Source organism: Theobroma cacao, chromosome 2, assembly GCF_000208745.1.
Source record: "Theobroma cacao cultivar B97-61/B2 chromosome 2, Criollo_cocoa_genome_V2, whole genome shotgun sequence".
Taxonomy (NCBI): Eukaryota; Viridiplantae; Streptophyta; class Magnoliopsida; order Malvales; family Malvaceae; genus Theobroma; species Theobroma cacao.
This window is the reverse complement of record NC_030851.1, coordinates 36,494,363-36,514,258: the sequence shown is the minus strand read 5'-3', so window position 1 is coordinate 36,514,258 and position 19,896 is coordinate 36,494,363. Positions and strand designations below refer to the sequence as shown.

The 19,896-nt window shown below is 34.4% G+C and overlaps 2 protein-coding genes across 2 annotated transcripts; one reads left to right on the top strand and one right to left on the bottom strand.

Annotated features, from left to right (window-relative positions):
* LOC18609872 (protein VAC14 homolog) lies at positions 5,366-15,821 on the top strand. The gene is made up of 20 exons (XM_007045200.2): positions 5,366-5,748; positions 5,858-5,971; positions 6,084-6,149; positions 9,025-9,114; positions 9,207-9,326; positions 9,420-9,448; positions 9,564-9,706; positions 9,791-9,885; positions 10,138-10,224; positions 10,366-10,473; positions 10,603-10,694; positions 10,885-10,966; positions 11,713-11,778; positions 12,683-12,798; positions 12,973-13,093; positions 13,218-13,379; positions 13,510-13,638; positions 14,348-14,416; positions 14,682-14,972; positions 15,319-15,821. The coding sequence occupies exons 1-20, from the start codon at positions 5,659-5,661 to the stop codon at positions 15,415-15,417; spliced, it is 2,169 nt and encodes a 722-aa protein (XP_007045262.1). The 5' UTR covers positions 5,366-5,658; the 3' UTR covers positions 15,418-15,821.
* On the bottom strand, positions 16,628-19,896 carry LOC18609871 (ankyrin repeat-containing protein At2g01680). Its single transcript, XM_007045199.2, has 3 exons — positions 19,370-19,896; positions 18,381-18,790; positions 16,628-17,770 (listed from the first exon to the last, which is right to left on the bottom strand). The coding sequence occupies exons 1-3, from the start codon at positions 19,686-19,688 to the stop codon at positions 16,895-16,897; spliced, it is 1,605 nt and encodes a 534-aa protein (XP_007045261.2). The 5' UTR covers positions 19,689-19,896; the 3' UTR covers positions 16,628-16,894.

Below are 19,896 nucleotides of genomic sequence, written 5' to 3'. Positions count from 1 at the left end.
ATCTATTATTTGTTTATTTATTATTTTTCGATGATTTTGTGTTGTTAATTTTTATTTTTGTAAAAAATTTCGAGATTTCGAAATCGAGGTCCTCCCATCGTACTGGTGGAGCCTTAATTCGAATTCCGAACCTAGAAAAAATTAGCTCGGGATTACGACTTCTCGCGTCCTGACCAACCATCCCATCATTGGTATATTATATTTGTAAGTAATATCATGGTATTTTTTTAAGAGTTAAATTTTCTAAGATTGATTCTCATAACTATTTTATTGTAATTATTTTAATAATTAATCTAATATTTTTTAATTTTTTAATTTAATCTATATATGTTGTTTAGTCTATCATTTATTTGTTTCATTCATTTTTATATTCATTATTTATCTCCATCTACATTTCTCTAGAAACACATCCCAATTTGCAATTCATTTTTTTTTTATATTTATATATATATACTTCACTTACCTTAGCTAAAATTCTTTTAATAAATATTATCTTACATTTAATTTTCCTTGCTTATATTTTTTATTAATATTTATATATATTTATAATCCTCTATTTTTATCATCTTTTTAATCCTAAAAATAATATATAAATTTTTTTAAAAAAAATATTATACTAACATAATATGATCCTAATCCTACATAATTATTAATCAATAATCCTAAGGATCAACCAGATGGACTAACCCAAATCACAACAAAAGAAAATGATAAGGAATATACCTTTGGGGGCCAAACTGTCCCAACTACCCAGCCTGCTTCAGTCCAATATGATATTCTAGAGCCAACAGATCTCTTCCAAATTGCACCGTTTCGGTGCCTTGATCAGCAGCCCTTGATGTGCCCAAAATGACGTCGTTTAACGCTTCTAACCCTAGGTATTTAAACTCTCATCTCTCCCTTCTTTCTTCATTTCTTCCTTCTTATTTCTCTCTCTAAAACCCATACTCTCTCTCTTCTCTCTACCCAAGCCGTCGGCCACTCTCTCTCCTATCTTCCATGCATTTTGCTGGCTCCTAATTGGCCCACCGGTAGCACAAACCTAACTCTAAAAAGAACCCCACCATCGGCGTCAGCTTCTCTCTCTCAAAAACCCTTCACCGGCCGGCGCCTAGATTTACTCTTTCTTTGTTGCCAGGATCGAGCTCTGTTTCCCTTCTTATTGTCACCGCGGCAATGAATCAGGTCCCAAAAACCCCAAATCCTCACTCTCTCCCTTAACCGGTAACCTTTCTTTCCCTTGCGCCAGCAGTTACCTAAGACCCAGCTTTCAGCCTTCCTTCCACCGATAGTTACCCTTAAAAACCTTCCTATCCTATGGATCTCAAAACCCCTAATTACCCACTAGTGGCAAATAACCCAACACCGGCGGCACAACCCATTCTCACTACACACATTTTTTTTGTATTTTTGGGTATTGTTTGGTATATATTTTTTTTTGATTTTTCTGTGGGTTCTTCTGGCTGCTAAAGAACTTAGGAATTTTTTGGTTGTGGTTTCTCAACTGCTAGGAAGCTTATGAATTTTTATAGGTTGTTGGTTTTTTCATTGCTGGTTGTGGCCTCATTACTACAGTGCCCCCTCCCTTTTATACCCGATTCTTGGCCTCTAGAGGGAGCACGCTCCACTACCTTGCCAGATGCGAGTTTTTCGCATCTAGTACTGTAGTGGTGGTAGTACGGGTACTGGCAGGGGTGTTCAAGCCCTGCCAGTACTCCTCTTTTTTTTTATATATATATATTTTATATATTTTATTTATTTTATTTATTTTTTTAGTGTCTACAACTCATTGAAAGTCTTTTGATTGCTCGAAATTTGAGTCATTGAATTTTGATTGACCGAAGTTAAGTATTATCTTTAAATTATCTTAATTTATTTAGAGATAAATTAAATAATCAAATTTGATTTTTATCTCTAAATTGGCATAATTATTAGAGATAAATTAGATGACCAATAATTAAATTTAGATTGGTCAAAAATATGAATATTATCTTTAAATTATCTTGCTTTATTTATAGACAAATTATATGACCAATAACTAAATTTTGATTGATCAAAAATATGAATATTATCTCTAAATTATCTTCATTTATTTAGAGACAAATTATGTGACCAATAATTAAATTTTGGTTGGTCCAATTTAAGTATTATCTTCAAATTATCTCAAACGATAAATATATGACACAAAAGTGAATTGGTTCAACTATGTGTTTTTAAAATAATTCAACCAATAAATTAATTATTTTATGATTAATTACTTAGTTATGACATCATCAAGTCCACTTGACAGCAAGTTTGAATGATTTTTGAAGTTGTTTAAATATGTTTTGAATTTAATTTATTAATGCTAAAAACTTTCATACATTTGCTTTTGAAGTGTATAAGTGTTTCTTTATGAAAAATGATCAAAATTACTTGAATGATTTTTGAACTTGTTTGAATAATATTTGAAGTTGCTTGAATGAGTTTTTGAATTTGTTTGAATAGTTTTTAAACTTTTTTAAATAAGTTTTGAAATGCCTAAGTGTTTTTATGTGAAAAGTTTCAAAATTATTTGAATGATTTTTGAAATTGCTTTAATGATTTTTGAACTTGTTTGAATAGTTTTTAAAACTTGTTTAAATTAGGTTTAAACCTCCCTTTGCGTTTAATGTTGAAATGTTCTAATATTTGGCATGAATTTGGGTTCAAAAAGAAGAATTTTCTATGTTTTAATCTATAAGTATCGATATTTTAAATAGAATGATTTTGCCCAAAATGTACAAATACATTTCAAAATATATCGATATATTTCTAAATGTATCGATACATTTAGCTTAGAACTAGCCGTTACATACGAAAATAAAAAAAAATGACTATTTTTTTCATCAAACCTTCTCAAATGGCTTTAAAGCTTCTCTTACTATAAAAATAACTTCTCCAACACATGTACAAGGTTAGAAGAGTGGAGAAAGATATCATTTGAATAAGAATAAAACCTTATACAGAAAAAGAGAGAAAAACTAAGTTAGAGCAAGCAAATTCAATTCTTCCACCAAGCTTTTAAGCTTTCTTAAGCCATAATTCCTTTGTGCCTTCATTCCTATCTTTTGTAATCATTTTTATACTCATCATACTTTTCCTATATTGTACTTATTTAGCAAACCTCACCTTTGAGGTATATTTGTTATTCAAAATTGTAAGAGAGAAAATGTTGTGCCTTGGCCTTAAAAGGTATTGTAAAGGTTGTGCTTGATCCATAAAAGACATTGTATTAAGAGATTGTGCTTTATCCTTGAAAGTCATTGTGATGGTTTTGCTTGAGCTTTAAAAAGTAATTTTCATAGTAGATTTGAAATTTCCTAATGAGTTAAGAGAAAGGACGTAGGTAAGGAGGCAGAACCTTTATAAAAACATTGTGTCTTCTTTTTTTTATTTTTCATTCCTTGAATTTACGCATTTACATTAAAAATTTTATCAAATTTGTTCTTAACTTGCTTATTTTTAATTTAATCTTCAAATTATTATTGGCTCACTTTGATAGAAAAACAAATTTATGAAAATTATTTTTAACTTGACTTGATTGAAAGCTTGAGAAAATTTTACACTAGTGCATTTTACCTTAAAAGAGTTTAAAAATTTATTTTCAACTTATTTGGTCATTATTTTACTTAAATTACTTTTAACATGTTTTAAAGTGAAAACAAATTTGAAAAATTTATTTTCAAACTTACCTTCATAAAAAGTTAAATTTATTAAAAAAAAATTTTAAAACTTCGATTCATCCCCTCTTAGATTTTTTTTTATTATTATAAAATTAACAATCCTAACATATTTAAATATTATTACGCCTAAAAGTATCAATACTGACTATTGGGCACAAAATCCAAGTAACCAATGGCCTTTTTTGGCATTAAATGCACTCCAACGGGTCCGACAAGCTTCCCACCACATGTATGAAGAGAGAAGCCTCTGAAAAATACAACAAGAGAGGTACAAGTTTCAAGCATTAAGTACATCTTCACTCTCTCTCTCTCTCTCTACCTTTTATTTTAAAATCTTCAAAGCGTTATATTTATTGAGTTGAAATTCATTTACTTCTCATTATTTATTTCTCAAATTTTCTGTGTTAATTGAATTTATCGACCTCAGAGAGGCATCTTAGCTTGTACATCTTTATTTGTTACATTTTGAGAGAGGTTATGCCTTAACTATTAAAAGGTAGATGGTTGATTATATCTTAATCATTGAAAAGATAGAGAAGTTAAACTACTTTTTAATACTCTCAAACTATTATTTTACTAAAGATCAAATTTTCACAAGAGTTTAGTGTGCTATAAAAGTTTCAAAAAGGTTTCCAAGCTTGCAAATATTTGTTACTTTCAAAATTGCAAAAAGTTTATAACATTTCAATTCACCTCTTCTTGGTGACTCACCCTTATTTCATTGTCATTTAAGCTAACCAAATCAAATTCTCTTAAAAATTTTTAGCAGAAACTTTTTTTCCTCTTTCTTTGTTTAAACAATTAATTTTTACTAGCATTATATTTTAAAAAAGTTATAAACTATTTAAAAAAATTCAAATAAACTTTTATTATTTTATTATGTTCAATTAAGTTCTTTTACATTTATTTTGGATTAAATATGTTTTTATAACTAACGGTTGATTAACTACAACAAGTCATAATACGATTTATCATTTTATGCCAATATTACACTAATATGAAAGGTGAAAAATATCAAGTTACCATATCATTGTACCACATCATTATGCTACGTTATTATTTATAGTGACATGTCAACGTGCCATGTTAACACTATATGGTATAAAAATAATAAATAATCTTTGACGAACGTCAATTAGTTAATTGTTTATTATAAAAAGTTATTTAATTTAAAATAAAAAAATAAAAACTTGATTAAATATAATAAAAAAATAAAAATTTTCTTAAAATTTTTTAAATAATTAAAAATTATTTTAAGTATTATGCTATTTTTAATTTAGTTACCAAAATTTATTGAAAACATTAAAGTGGATTAATCCACCAATTAGAAAAAGTAAAGGTGATTAATTATTGGTAAAATTAGATGCACAAAGTACCTCCTTTTTTCTAAAACTTTGAAATTCCAATTTTATCCTTAAGCCCCACCCTCGACTAATTTATCTGGGTAGGCCGTCTGACACGCTTGGCTTGTTGTAAACTTGCACAAAAGACTGAAAGAGTAATTTGGTCATTTCATTTAAATCCACGTCACTTCCCAAACTCCTTGTCTGTTTTCTCCATCATTTTTACACAAACAACAGCGACACAATCCAAAACCCCAAATTTGCTCAAAAAAATTAAATTAAAAACAAATTCACGTAATCAGAAAAAGAAAGTACAGAAGAAAGAAAGAAAAATAGAAAATTCGGTCGCCTTTTAAAAATCAAAATCCGGATTCGTTTTTTTTTTTCTCAATTTCACCAGATCTGGTTTCCCTCAATTTTCATTTGTCGATCCCAAAACAAACAGCAAACCCTAAAAAGACCGAAAAGAGCAAAAAGAAAATAAAGAAAGCTATGTTCAGATTCGAATTTGAAAAGATCAGGAAACGAATTTGATTTAATACAGGGAAATTTTTTTAGTTTGTTCCTTTTTCTCGTTCTGTTTTTTTTTTTTAAAAAAAACATTTCCCGTTATGGCCGACGCTCTCTCCGTGATTCCCGCTTCCGTTCTCCGTAATCTCTCCGACAAGCTGTACGAGAAGCGAAAGAATGCGGCTCTTGAGGTTTTTCTTTCCTTTTCTTTTCTGAATTTCCATGGAATTTCATTTCTAGGGTTTTTTTTTGGTTTAGTAATTGAATTGCTTAATATTTTGTTATCATAATTATGTGCAGGTTGAAGGAATTGTGAAGCAGCTGGCGTCGTCGGGAGATCACGAGAAGATATCGGCGGTGATCAATTTGTTGACAACGGAATTTACCTATTCGCCACAAGCAAATCATCGTAAGGTTGGTGGATGATGAATAATTTCGAGAAATTTGATTTTTTTATGAGAATTTGTATCTATTTAATTTCAGTTCTGGCTTATTTTTGTTAAATTTTGGTGTTGCGTTCATGTAGGGAGGATTGATAGGTTTAGCTGCTGCCACTGTTGGGTTGACTTCTGAAGCTGCCCAACATCTTGAGGTAAGGATTAGTTTGCCTTTATATAGCTCTATATAAACATGATAAAATCTTATTAGAAACATGTAGAATAATTTTACCGTGGCAATGGTATTTGAGAACTAAGAATCGTCTTTCAAGGTTTAAAGATTTCTGCTCTATGATTGGAATACATAAGTTTTGTTGATATTGAAGGTAGGGGAAGTGTGATCATAATGTTCTAGCGCTGTTAATGTGGGTATTGCGACTGTTTATGAATATCAAAGCAACTGCCAGTAGGCATACATTTGGTTTGCCTTATTAGTTATTACCTGACATAAGCTATGAGATTTTTCATCCTAGATTTAATAAACTTTAGTTTTTGACCTTTGGACTTCTGTGATCTCTAGTGGGAAGTTGGAGATATATACTCATTAGGGCTGAACGTTGGTCGGTTTCAGTTAATGGGGAAACCAAAACTGACCAAACTGATGCTCTAGGATAACCGACTGAAGCCGACAGGTCATCATGAAAACCTGGTCAAACCAAAATCGACCATGTAGGTTTCAGTTATAGATTTTATAGCATTAATTCTCAAATATGAAATACCCATTCCATTCACAGCATCTATTAATGCTCAAGCTCAACTATTTAACCATTTATTACATAAATCACTCATTTATTACATAAAGTTCAGCTATAAATGCTCATTTTACCTTGTAAATAAATGCATAAGGAAGACTAAGGCGGCCTGCGAGTGCACATGTGATGCGGTGGTGGCTGGCGGCAGAGTAGCAGATGGCAAGTGAAGATGGAGGGAGGGAGGGTTTTTAATTTTAGGGGCTCTTTANGCTGCTGATTGGGGGAGGGGGACGGAAATGGGGGGGGGGAAGGGGAATTAATGAAGGTTATAATAGGATTCCACTCCCCCATATATTAAAAATAATAAAAATAATCCCCCCTTGGTTTTGCGACCAAACCGATTAGCTGAGGAAACCGGCACTGAATAACCAGCCCGTTTGGGGCCGAAACTGTCGATTCTGGTTGGTTGAGCGGTTAAATCCGACCTGTGCGCAGTCCTACTACTCATAATGGGAAATCAGGCTGGCTTTTGCTGAAATCTTAATGGGATATAAATAATCCTCTTTTTACAGAATTAGTTGGAGAGTTTCTAGAATTGCCATGGTTGCTTTGTTGAACATTGTTATTATGATTACCTGCATGATGTTCATATTGTGAGCTTAGCCCATTCCTATTTGTCATATAAGTTGTAGAGAACAGCTTGGATGATGCTTTGATCACTGTAGTTGTTCTTCTCTAACCCCTTGCTTTTGTGCCATTTGTGTGGATGTGAGAGGCATTATATCAATGCAGCTAAACTTTTCTAAAAAATGTTGCTAGAGCTATCTTTATGCAAGATTGCTTTGTCATGGAGGTATAGGTTTAGCTTGAGGATTGTGAGCTAAAGTCATTGGTAAGTTGTTTTGAGCCTGTGAGTGTACTGCTTCCCATATTATTGAGGGTGGACAACAAAACCAGCTAGATTGGGCAATGGGAATTGATAATTTAGCATCACGTCATGTGGGTCCTACTTAGTAGCTTAGCTAGGTTGGCTTCAGAGGATGGTGGCAGCTGACAATGTTCTTTTGCAGCATTAATTCCTTTCAACTATCACTTGAATATTTTATCATTGATGCTTTTAATTGGAGAAGGATTTGATAAGGAGGTGGTGTGACCTTTTCTTTCTAAAATACCACTAGATGGTATATATTCATCTTATGGAATGTTGGAAGGAAATTTTTTCGTTATAGAGTATTGAGGTTTGAGTTCTTGCTCATTCATGTTTTTAAGCGAATTGCTTTTTGTTTTGAAAGACAAGGTATGAAGGAATTAGTTTACCTTTGGGCATAAGAAAAGTAGGAAAACTAAAAAGACTCTAGTAAACAATTTGCTATTATACTCTAATTTTACGCCTGTTTACTTAATGAAAATAACTTACAGAGAATTTCTTTTGTTTTTTTTGGCTCTTTCCTGTTCATAGTTTTGGTTATAAAAACAGATTATTTTAGAAAATATCTTTATTGAGTGGGAAATCAAGTTTAATTTCCAGAGAAATGACTTACTGCTCTTGGGAGCATGAATCCATTCCTAGAATGGATTTTATACTTGACTACCATGGATAATTTATCACTGAAAAAAAAAAAAGTGCAAAAAACTCCCTTGTGTGCCACTAATCAAAGCTGTGTAGAAATGCAAGCCAAGGCATTCTGGTAATTGGTAATGCATTGGTGTATTTTCTTATTTGTTTAATGTGCACATGTGAGTTCTTTTCTCATTTTTGGATTACACTTGTATACGCTTCTAAAGAATTGGAAACACTTAGAAAGATTGAATTTGACATTTGATGCACATCTAATGACATATAATTGAGCAAGTCCTTAAATTATTGTTTCCTTTGGTTTTATATCTTATTCCTGAGAAAAAGGTTGATTTAAAAGCTCCCAAACCACGGAATAGCCTGGTATTCTGACTGCATCTATCAGTAGGTTTCTATTCTCTGCCAGTCTATGCAGCTTAGCTTGGGTGGCAGGGTCTTTATCTTTTTCCTCTCCCTTTTAGTCTTGTAGGGGGAGAGAGGGTGAGTGTTGGGCTGTGGCAGACTATAGGGGTTGAGATTGTATGTTGTTTCATGTAGTTAAAAGGGAACCCTGCCCTTGTTTCAAATGATATTCTTTCTCAATTAGAATGGAAAGTAAAATTGGAAAAATTTTGCCTGCTGTTATGTTGGATGATTATTACTGTGTTTGAAAAAAGTGTCAGTTTTTTTTCCCAGTCAATTGTTTATTTTGTTGACATCTATTCTCTCCTCTTCTTTTGTATATAATTTAATGACTAATTTGCTTTCAATTTAATCTGCCAGCAAATTGTTCCGCCTGTGCTTAATTCTTTTTCTGACCAAGATAGCAGAGTTCGTTATTATGCTTGCGAAGCTCTATATAACATTGCAAAGGTGAAAGGAGATTAGGTTGCTTATAATTTTTTTTTATCATTTCTTTTTTTCTGGACTAATAGTGGACAGGTATTCTGTCTTCTGCTGTACAGGTTGTCAGAGGAGATTTTATCATATTCTTTAATCAGATCTTTGACGCTTTATGCAAGCTATCGGCTGATTCAGATGCCAATGTACAGAGTGCTGCTCACCTTTTAGATAGGCTTGTGAAGGTTAATTATTGCTCCCTGATCTAAATGTTGGCATCTTGGTAATTATGTGAAATATGGGAATTTATTGCTCTTCTATTTTACCATGTGAAACAGGACATTGTTACTGAAAGTGACCAGTTCAGGTGTGCTTCATTCTCTTCCAATTTCATTCCATGAATCTATTATATTTAGAGCTCTATTGGGAATAGTCTGGGACCTTTTGTTATAATGTTATTTGTATGGTTGCTTCTTCTTCAGTATTGAAGAATTCATACCATTGTTGAGAGAGCGCATGAATGTCCTGAATCCCTACGTCCGTCAGTTTTTGGTTGGATGGATAACTGTACTGGATAGTGTTCCAGATATTGACATGTTGGGTTTTCTCCCTGATTTTCTTGATGGTAATAAAGTTTTGTTCTTTTAAACTAATGTGCTCCCTCTCTATGAGAAATTATTTTAATTAATTAGCTCTTGATAACTTTCAGGTTTGTTTAATATGTTAAGTGATTCTAGTCATGAAATACGACAACAAGCTGATTCAGCACTTTCAGAGTTTCTCCAAGAGATCAAGAACTCCCCAGTAGGACTTCTACTAACTTTTTACTCTTTGCACATTGGATTGGCTCCATGGCCACTTTTTTTTTTTAAGTTTCTTACACCAATAATTGTCTTTTTTAACATCTTTATGGGAATAACATGACTGATACCTTCAACCGTTTTTAGTAAAAGAAGTTATGACTTTATTATGTAGCATTTACCAAAGTATTTCTCATAAAAAGAAAATCTTTTGTTCATTTGTAATTTTCTGACTCGAGCAGTGCTACTCTTGAAGTCTGTAGATTATGGTCGCATGGCTGAAATACTGGTGCAGAGGGCAGCTTCTCCTGATGAATTCACTCGGTTAACAGCTATCACATGGGTAAGTAGAATTGGACTTTATGTTGCCGTAGAAAGGGAAAATGTTTAAAGCAGAAAAGATGTAAAGAATCTTAAAATGGAATCTTCTGCAGTCAATTCATTTGTCCATACTATGATATTTTTTATTTTTCTTGTTGTACAGATAAATGAGTTTGTAAAACTTGGTGGAGATCAGCTTGTTCCTTATTACGCTGACATACTGGGAGCCATTCTCCCCTGCATATCTGATAAAGAAGAGAAAATTAGAGTTGTAAGTTTGTTTCTTCTAGAGTCTCCTTAATGTATCTTAAAGGACTATCTGCCATGTCTTTTAGAAACTCATGTGGAGTTCTTTCCTTTGTGTTCATTTTGTGTGTTTGTTTTCATATTTTTGTATTAGGTTGCTCGTGAAACCAATGAGGAGCTTCGTGCAATCAAGGCTGATCCAGCAGAAGCATTTGATGTGGGAGCCATTCTCTCCATTGCGAGGAGGTGTAGTTTTTGTAACCTGGGAAAAATGCTAGGTTTGAAATGTTACTAGCAGTTTGCATGTCCAATATATAGCTCTTCTGTATTTTGAAGAGCTATAGAAAAGTGCTTAAAATGGTGTCTTGTTTTACTCCTGAAATAATTTAACTTTGCAATGATTTTCTAGTAATTACTAGTTCTTTTGATCGATCAGGCAACTGCTTAGTGAGTGGGAGGCCACTAGAATTGAAGCATTGCACTGGATATCAACCCTTTTAAACAGACATCGTGCTGAGGTGAGGAGGCAGTTATTTGTTAATTTCATGTACATCTGGTTGTGTGCCTGTTTTCTCATCATTTTAGTTTTTTACTATCATCATATTGATCTTATTTGCACAAAAACGTCATCAAAGTTCAAGTTTGTATTATTGAAATATTTAAAAATTCTTTGTGATAAATCTCAAATCTTTCAACGTTATGCCTCTAGGATGGCTGTTTTTTCATGTTTATGTTCTTTTCTACCATTATCTTCACTTTGAAGTTTCAAGGAGTGTCTCTCTCTTTATATGCATTGTATTGGCACTTGAAGATGGTTGTTAAATTAAAGGTAGATGCAAAGTTCAAGAGGTCTTGATCAAAACTTAAACTAGCCTTTTTTATTCTGAACTATAATATAAGTAGACTTGATATAACAGCCAACCATGAGATCTTGATGGCTGCCAAAAACAAACAAACCTTCTTTACTTCTTCTTTTGGTAATGGATATGCATAGTATCTGCATTTGAATAAAAGACATAATTGACCTTTCTTTGGAGCATTGTAAGCACTTTTGGAGGAAGCATATGTGATGCTGCATACCTTAAATCTTTTCATGTATGATAATGACCACAGTGCCTGTGTAGAGGCATGATAATTTCAACATAAATTGAAAAGAGTGGATAACCTCATATCAAATTTGTAATTTGAATGTTATATTTGTTTGCAGTTTCTGATGCCAGTGTTGCTCTAATATAGATGATGTTTGGTTTTTCACCTGAAACAGGTCTTGTGTTTTCTAAATGACATATTTGACACCCTTTTGAAAGCTCTATCTGACTCTTCTGATGAGGTAAATTTGTGCTTCTGCTTAAGTGTTCTGTATTTAATTTTTCTATTAAGGTTTTTCTTTTCTTTATTTTTGTGTTGTATATTGGTTTCACTATAATTACAATTTCAATAGAATGTTCCCAATATGTATTATTTTGCACCTTGGATGAAACTGTTACTGAAAATTCTAGCTAACTCAGCTGGCATGGCAATATCTCTGTAGTCATCATCTCATTTCTGTTGTCAAACATTGGACCTAAAATATAACAAATGGAGAAGGAGGGGGGNGGGGGGGGGGGGTGAGGCAGGAATTTGTAAAATAGAAAATTTTTGAAGGAGGCTAAAATTCCTATATTTTGCTGTGAGAGCACTCAATTTAGTTTGCTTCTGTTACCGTCCTTATGATTGTTTTCTTCATTTTGCTAGAATAACTTCTATCTTAATCCATTTGACATTATTCCAAAATTAGGTACAAGTTACTACTAGTCAGTCCATTTAACATTCATTTTTTAGTGTCTTTTGTTTCATTCCTAGAATCTTCCATCATTTGTGGCTGTGCTTTTTTTCCAACAATTCGCTCTGCTTGCTGCTATCTTTATCTTGAAGCTTGTTACCGAATTTTTTGTCCTTCTATTATGCTGAATGGATGATAATGAAACAATGGTTAGGGAATTTTCTTTGCCTATATATAAATGGATGTCATTATGTTGGAACACATCTTATGTAGCGTCTGCTTTTACTCTCAAGTACCTGGTATTGTCATAAAATTGAAATTTAAAACTGTTCATATATGATTTTATGATTTGGAAGTCCAACTATTTACAGATTGTCTCTTTGTTAATATGTGTGTGTTTGTGTGGTGTTGACCTAAAGGTGCTGTTGTTTGTGTATACTAATTTATCTGCAATTTGGATTTTTTGCGTCAGGTGGTGCTTCTTGTTCTTGACATTCATGCATGCATAGCACAAGATCCCCTACACTTCCGCCAGCTTGTTGTTTTTCTGGTGCATAATTTCCGGGTTGATCATTCTCTTCTAGAGAGGTATTTTAGGCCCTTCAAGCCCCAGTTCCATTTTTCTTTTTAATTAGAAAAATATTATTATTATGAATTGTTTTGTTGAGCACTCAGGTAGGCTACATGGCCTACTTGCTATGGTTGTTGGAATTACATACATGTTAATCATCTCATTTGCAAATCATTCCCCTGTTTTCTTAGGCGTGGTGCTTTGATAATCCGTAGACTTTGTGTTCTCTTGGATGCTGAAAGGGTCTACCGTGAGCTATCCACCATACTTGAGGGAGAAGCAGACTTAGATTTTGCCTGCATTATGGTTCAGGTCCTGTCATGTATTTAAGAATACAATAATGCAGTAACGTTGAAATAGTTTCTTCAGGTCTTTATTAGTAGAATGGTATTGCGATTAAGAACCCGACTATAAATTTTCTCCTCTTGTGTTTCAGGCTTTGAATTTAATTCTACTCACTTCTGCTGAGCTATCCGAGCTTAGGGAACTTTTGAAAAAGTCACTGGTTAATGCTGCTGGAAAAGATTTATTTGTTTCTTTGTATGCTTCATGGTGCCATTCACCCATGGCAATCATAAGTCTTTGTTTATTAGCTCAGGTAAGAATCTAAACTCCTTTAAATGGCAAGCCAGTCATGCTCTTTTTGTGTGTGATGGGCTGAGGGAAGAGGTGCAGGGTTGCACCATCTACTTTTGTGGTTGTTAATCTTGTATTTATTTGCTTGATAGACGTACCAGCATGCAAGTGCTGTGATTCAGTCCCTGGTCGAGGAAGATATTAATGTCAAATTCTTGGTCCAGCTTGATAAATTGGTTCGCTTGCTCGAGACACCAATCTTCGCTTATCTTAGATTGCAGGTGCTTAAATTATATACTAGCCACTCGCCTTTACAATCTTGTCCTTTAATAGCTTTAACATGACTTACAGGAGATTGTAACATTGCATAAGTTCTCTCTTTATTTAGGTTTTGGTTTGCTTCTGATATTTGCTTATATTCCTGCTAGTCTTGAACAGTATTTTGATTCATGATTTTTTGTCTACCTATAATGTCTTTCTCTAAGTGGGTATGCGCTGTTGTATTTTACTCTATTAAACAAAACTATGCTATCGCATATGCTATTTTTTGTTTGTTTGTTTGTTTTTTTTTTTTGCCATAATATAGATGCATACTCACATGGTGATGTCAAAAAATTTGCCTTAGCACAAGCATTTTATGATGGGATAATGATGGGCATTCTGAAACCTTCCTTATTGAAAAGGTTATGCATCAGCATTTTAGTGATTGGTCAACAGACTTTTATATGATGAACAAGTGTCCTTATTAGATAGTTGCATATCTTCATGTACTTAAGGGTAGTCTGCAGCTTTCTGGTCATTTTAGTGTGCCAAACTATATTAGCCTTAGGTGGATTAAATAGTTGTCCCATTTTTTTTTGAAAATTGATTAATTAGTTGTCGTTGTAGTTGCATTTTTTTTTTCAAGTAATTGCTTTATTTCTATTTTGCTTGTTTGTCTTCTGAATCTAGAAGATTTCTTATGTAGCTGATCCTTTTTCTGATTTCCAGCTTCTTGAACCCGGAAGATATATATGGTTGTTGAAACTATTATATGGTCTTCTAATGCTACTTCCACAGGTATGTCTGTGCTGCTTTCTTTTTTAGGCACCCTTCTCCCAAACTAAAAAAAAAAGAAAAAAAAAGAAAGAACATTGGTGCAAACTTGACCTCATCAAAACATTTCTTTTACTCTAGTGTTGGCTATGTGGATGGTTGGTTGGTTTTAAGGGGACAATGCAGATCTCACTGTGTGTTTTTGAGCTAGTCACAAACTGAACACACACACACATTGTGAATTAGTTTTTCATGTCTAAATGATACTGACCATATGATTTAACTGCAGCAAAGTGCTGCATTCAAGATACTGCAAACTCGTTTAAAAACCGTGCCATCATACTCCTTCAATGGTGATCAACTCAAACGAACATCATCAGGGAACCCATACACCCAAATTTTACATCACAGTGGATCTCAAATCACTGAGGATGGTGATATAAGCCAAGATAATGGGAATTTACAGAATGGAATTAACTTTGCTTTGAGGCTGCAACAGTTTGAGCAAATGCAGCAACAACACCGTTTGCTTGCAAAATCACAAGCACAACTACGAAACAGTTCCAGTTCATTATCAAAGGTGTGTGAGCTGCGTGTTGATAGTCTCATTTTCATTGTCTTGCATCATTATTTTAATGATTTGTGTTAGATGTATGGCAGTATATTGTGAATTAGGCTAAAAAAGAGTGGAATAACTGCAAATTAGAACATTTAGTTGAATGTTAGGGAGAGGTCAAACAAAGCCCCTCCTGTAAGAAAGTTGGCTTCATACTCTTATTATGCTGTATGTCGTGCTATTGGCAGAAATAGAAAGGTCGTGTTGGCTGTCCTTTCTTTATAATGCTTCACCTTTATTTACATCTTTCCGGATTGCCATACCGATGATCAACTTGTCACTTATCTCCTATCTCCTTGTGTATATGCAGGAAGGACAAAAAGCACTAACTCGGCGACCTCCTACATCAGACACAAGCAGGCCTCCTTCAAGATCATCTAGGAAAGGCCCGGGGCAGTTGCAACTTTAATTCTCGTTGCCAGTTGGTAGTTGAAGGTCAATTATACTACGATCTCAAAGGGTGAGATGTGGTATAGTTTGTAAAATTGTATATCATAGTAGTTTGTTTTATTAAGCTTAATGGGAGTTGGGATGGTGAAAAATTGGGATTTGAATATAAGCTTGGGGGTTTTCCAAGCTATTCATTTTTCCTTTGTAAACAGGAAAACCACATGTGGTTCTGTTATTTTTTATTGAAAACCACATGGATTAGAGGGAGATAATTATTCTAGAAAATGCAGTTTGTTTTTTTTTTATAAATCCGTTCATGTCTCATAGCGATCTTACTAAATAAGGGAATCGCTAATTCATGTACAAATACATCTTTGGTGAAATTATGCATCTACTCTTTTATTCCATGCATAATTGATTCTATTGGGTTGTGTAGTACTCTCTCATTTGTTGCCCGCTGACTCCACACATATCATATTTATGAGCTAACCCTCGGGTCTGGGTTTGAGTATTCAAGAATTTAATTCAATCATTATTATATATTTTTTATTCAATATATGAACTTCAAATGTTTTTTCTCAGTCAATTTTTTTTCTTAATTATATAGTAAAACATATAGAAAATGATTTAAGTGATAATTTAATTGGAAGAAATAGGTGAGAATAATAAATGAGAAAGACATTTGTTGATGGTCCCTCCTGAGTCGTGATGCCTTTTTCGTCTTTGTCATGGTCTGAACAACGGAGAAGGAGTGCCTGTACGAGTCGGGTCTTTTTCCTTCCATTTCTCGAGTCAAACAAAGCATAAAAACCTCCTCTCCTGCCCCCCGAGTTAATTATCTTTCTTTGAAACAACATATTAAATGCCGCGTTATTGCTGGCACGTTGATTGGTGGCTGTTGAACCACTAACGTTTCCATGGCTCCAACTTGTTCCATGCTTTTCATGTAGCAGTCCTCATATCTTATTCGAATCGTGCTCTTTTAAGAAAAAGAATTATGCACCAATGATTAAGCTAAATGGTTGTTATTTTAAGATTAAGACTGGGTCTAGAATCCAGCAGTTGCTCAGCCAGATTATGCTTGTGTTAAGACTATCATCAACTACAAGCAGTTGCCTATTTACAGTTCAAAACTGTCATATGAGCTACTCAAACAATCCTCTTAGCCCTTATATCCACTCTCTATTTGTAATTTGCCAAGCTCCCCAGTCTAGCACCTGTAGACAGTATAGCCAAACCATGTAACCAAGAGTTTAATAGACTGTTCCTATATGAACCTGGCTATACACAAATCTATATTCAGCCTTGAGATCTGCCAACTAGAAAGCATGAAACCAACTCTTTTATACAGCCACTGGATTTCAAAACTGTCTGCTCGATACTAGAATTCTAGAAGAAATCACCGGACATTTAATTACAAGGAGGCATACTTAATACCACGAAGACTTTCTGCAGCTGTACCACGCTTTTTACAGGCTTAATTTTATTACTAGTGTTTATAAAGCATATATCTTCTCAAGGTCAGAATTATACTCATCCTCGTCTGATATATTTGCTGAGTATGACCATGAAAAAGACTTGCTCCCACTTGCCCTTCTTATTCGTCTCTGAGAGTCGCTGCGAAATATCCCAAAATGTTGTCGAAAAACAAAATAGCACATGCTCGCGAGTGTGCCAACAAGAATCGGTGTTCCCACTATGGTTATGGTAACAGCCATCCATGAACTCCCTTTTCCCACAACCACAAAAGCTACGGCCAAAAACGCTCCACAAGTGCAAGCGCAGGCAGCCCACATCAGCTTGTTAACTACTGATACTACCTGCTTCTGAGCTGTTGTGTCCCATGCAACCAAAGTGATCTGAACAACGACTACGGCCAGAGATATGAAGAGGGATATAGCATTCAGGAGGCAGAACACACGGAAACCTACGTGATAAGCTATGTTAGCCTTCCCCGCATCTGGTCCATCTGTTACATATTGACCAGGCAAGTTGAAGATAGCCAAGAAAGCTATTGATGCAAAGAGCACAGCAACAACAGTAACAGAATTGGTGGTGCTCTGGACAGCTTCTCTGTGAAGCTTCCTAAGTTCCTTGGCAATTCCAGAAACTCTTCGGTTGGTTTTTTCATTTTGTAGAAATTGTGAGTGCACCTCATGCTTAATATCAATCACAGTCCTCTTAAGTTCCATGGCTTCATCTACTTGGCCAACATACCTAGCATGCTTAGCACCCGCCTCTGTCAGAGCTTCTTTAATTTCCTGTGCAGGTTCTCCGTACTGGAGTTTATCAGCCAAATCCATTGCAGTTTCACACTGATTATTAATGGTGTTGACATCGATAGATCTATAAGTTAGCAACAAGCTCACAATCTGAAAAGCAGAAAACAGAATATGAGTAGAGGAACAAGACCAAAAATGAATATGAGGATTACATAATCCTCAACATTCATAATCTTAAGTTATAACTCATAACTTGTGTGATTCGCTAGTCTCAGATGAAGAGATTCTCATGCGATTGAGAGATGTAGCTGCTAGTGTGCAGAAGTGAAGTATCATTTTTAGTTCTCGTTGAGATTCTATTATATTCTTTCTTAAGTGAACTTGCCTTGCCTCATTAATACCTTTTGAAGGGTGAACTGAGGAGACTGACTTTTGGCAAGCAGCACATAATTTGAATTATCCTCTCAAAATAAGCTCATTATCAAATAATAAAAATTTCACTGCCACCATTTATGGTATAATTACAGAAATGTACTAACAATCCTCTCTCCTTGAATGTCAATAGAAGCGCTGACTTTAATTAGTAGCGCCAGAACTACCGGAAAGTAACTGAAAATGGGAGGAAATGAGGAATGTTCATTATAAAAACGAACAATTAATTTTACTTTTATCTAAAGCAGACAAATGTATAGATAGATAGAAATCTGCTGTCACCATATCTGGTATATGGCAGAGAGTGTGAGATGAGAAAGAGGGATACCTGCGGACGAGATTTCCTGGTAGCTATATGCAATGCTGTGTTTTCCTTTTTGTCACGTTCATTCAGTATGGAGTGATCAGCAAGCAATATTTCATCTACTACAGCAGTATTCTGACCCTTCACAGCCATATGGAGTGCAGTTTGGCCTTTCTTATCTTTGATGCTCACAATTCCTTGATCGCAGTCTATAAGAGCTTTAACTATATTAGTAAGGCCATACCTTGCAGCTGTATGCAATGCTGTCTTTCCATTTTTGCGCACTATCCTTATGCAGCTTGCATCAGCATTCAGTATAGCATTTACCACATCCAAATGATCTTTAACAGCTGCAGAATAAAGCGGGCTGGTGTTTGTAGGGTCACAAAACTTACAAAGCTCCGGCCAAATGCCCAAAAGTTCCTTCACTATACCTACAATGCATTAATCCATATTTGTCAATCACGATTCAGAAATAGTAAGAAACTGTAGGCAAGATGCAATCGAAGATAAAGATGCACCAAGATAACAATAACAATCCTACGAGGAACAGGCTCAATTTTAATTGATCAAGACGTAGCCATATTGTTAACGTTCCTAAATCACATGGAAGTTAATATTTGCAAGGCTACACAACAACAATACCCGTTTTCAGCTCAAAGTTGCGGGTATTTGGGTCTGCTTTACTGGACTGATTGAGCAACCAGGCAAAACCAAGCTCCAAAAATCTATTCAACTCTATGTGTTATCCCAACTTATAAAGGAACACAGCTAAACAACAGTACATACACAAGGCAATGACAAAATTATGAGTTGATTGAATAGTTAAACCGATTACACAAAATCTTTCAATTCCTCCACCAGATGCATCTTTTCCATCAAAATTCATCCCCCCACCACCAAAAACACATAAAAGAAAGAAAGAAAGAAAGAAAGAAAATTTCCCATCATCAAAATCAAGCTAAATAATAGAACCCAATTTCAAAAATTAGGCAAAGGAATCAGAATCATACCTAAGTGTCCTAACTTAGCAGCAACATGAAAAGTGTTCATATCAGACTTAGACCTGATCTTAACAATCTCAACATCACAGAACTTGAGCAAGTAACTGAAAATCTCTTGAAAATTGCTCTCTGCAGCAATATACAATCCACTAGCTCCTGACTCACTCTGTGCTGCCATCAGATCAGACACCGCCGATGATCCATCAGGCGATTCTTCTTTTGTCAACTTATCCAACAACTGCTTGACAGACTCAAGGTCCCCAGATCGGACAGCTGCAAAGAAAGATTGCTGAGTAAGGAAACGTAAAGGCTTTGACTCCATCACCATAGCTTCTGCCTTCTTCTTCTTATTCTTCGTCAGTTTTTCACTCTCCTTTCCTATTCATTTACAGGGTTGTTTTTTTTTTTCTTTTCTCTAAAGTTTCTTGTTGTTTTCTTGGCTGAAAAGGATAATGGAGCTATGGCGTACGAGTGGTGGTAGCCTTTGAATTTCCTCAACAAGACCTTTTGGTTTTATGGTAATGGTTTATTTGAAT

Bases quoted from the DNA above. Each gene is read 5' to 3' on its own strand.
- LOC18609871 (XM_007045199.2), bottom strand. From the start codon at position 19,688: ATGGTGATGGAGTCAAAGCCTTTACGTTTCCTTACTCAGCAATCTTTC. The intron at 18,791-19,369 runs GTATGATTCTGA...AATGCATTGTAG, and splicing joins TGCTAAGTTAGGACACTTAG to GTATAGTGAAGGAACTTTTG. The intron at 17,771-18,380 runs GTATCCCTCTTT...TCTGCTTTTCAG, and splicing joins CCAGGAAATCTCGTCCGCAG to ATTGTGAGCTTGTTGCTAAC.
- LOC18609872 (XM_007045200.2), top strand. From the start codon at position 5,659: ATGGCCGACGCTCTCTCCGTGATTCCCGCTTCCGTTCTCCGTAATCTC. The intron at 5,749-5,857 runs GTTTTTCTTTCC...AATTATGTGCAG, and splicing joins GAAAGAATGCGGCTCTTGAG to GTTGAAGGAATTGTGAAGCA. The intron at 10,225-10,365 runs GTAAGTAGAATT...CTTGTTGTACAG, and splicing joins GGTTAACAGCTATCACATGG to ATAAATGAGTTTGTAAAACT.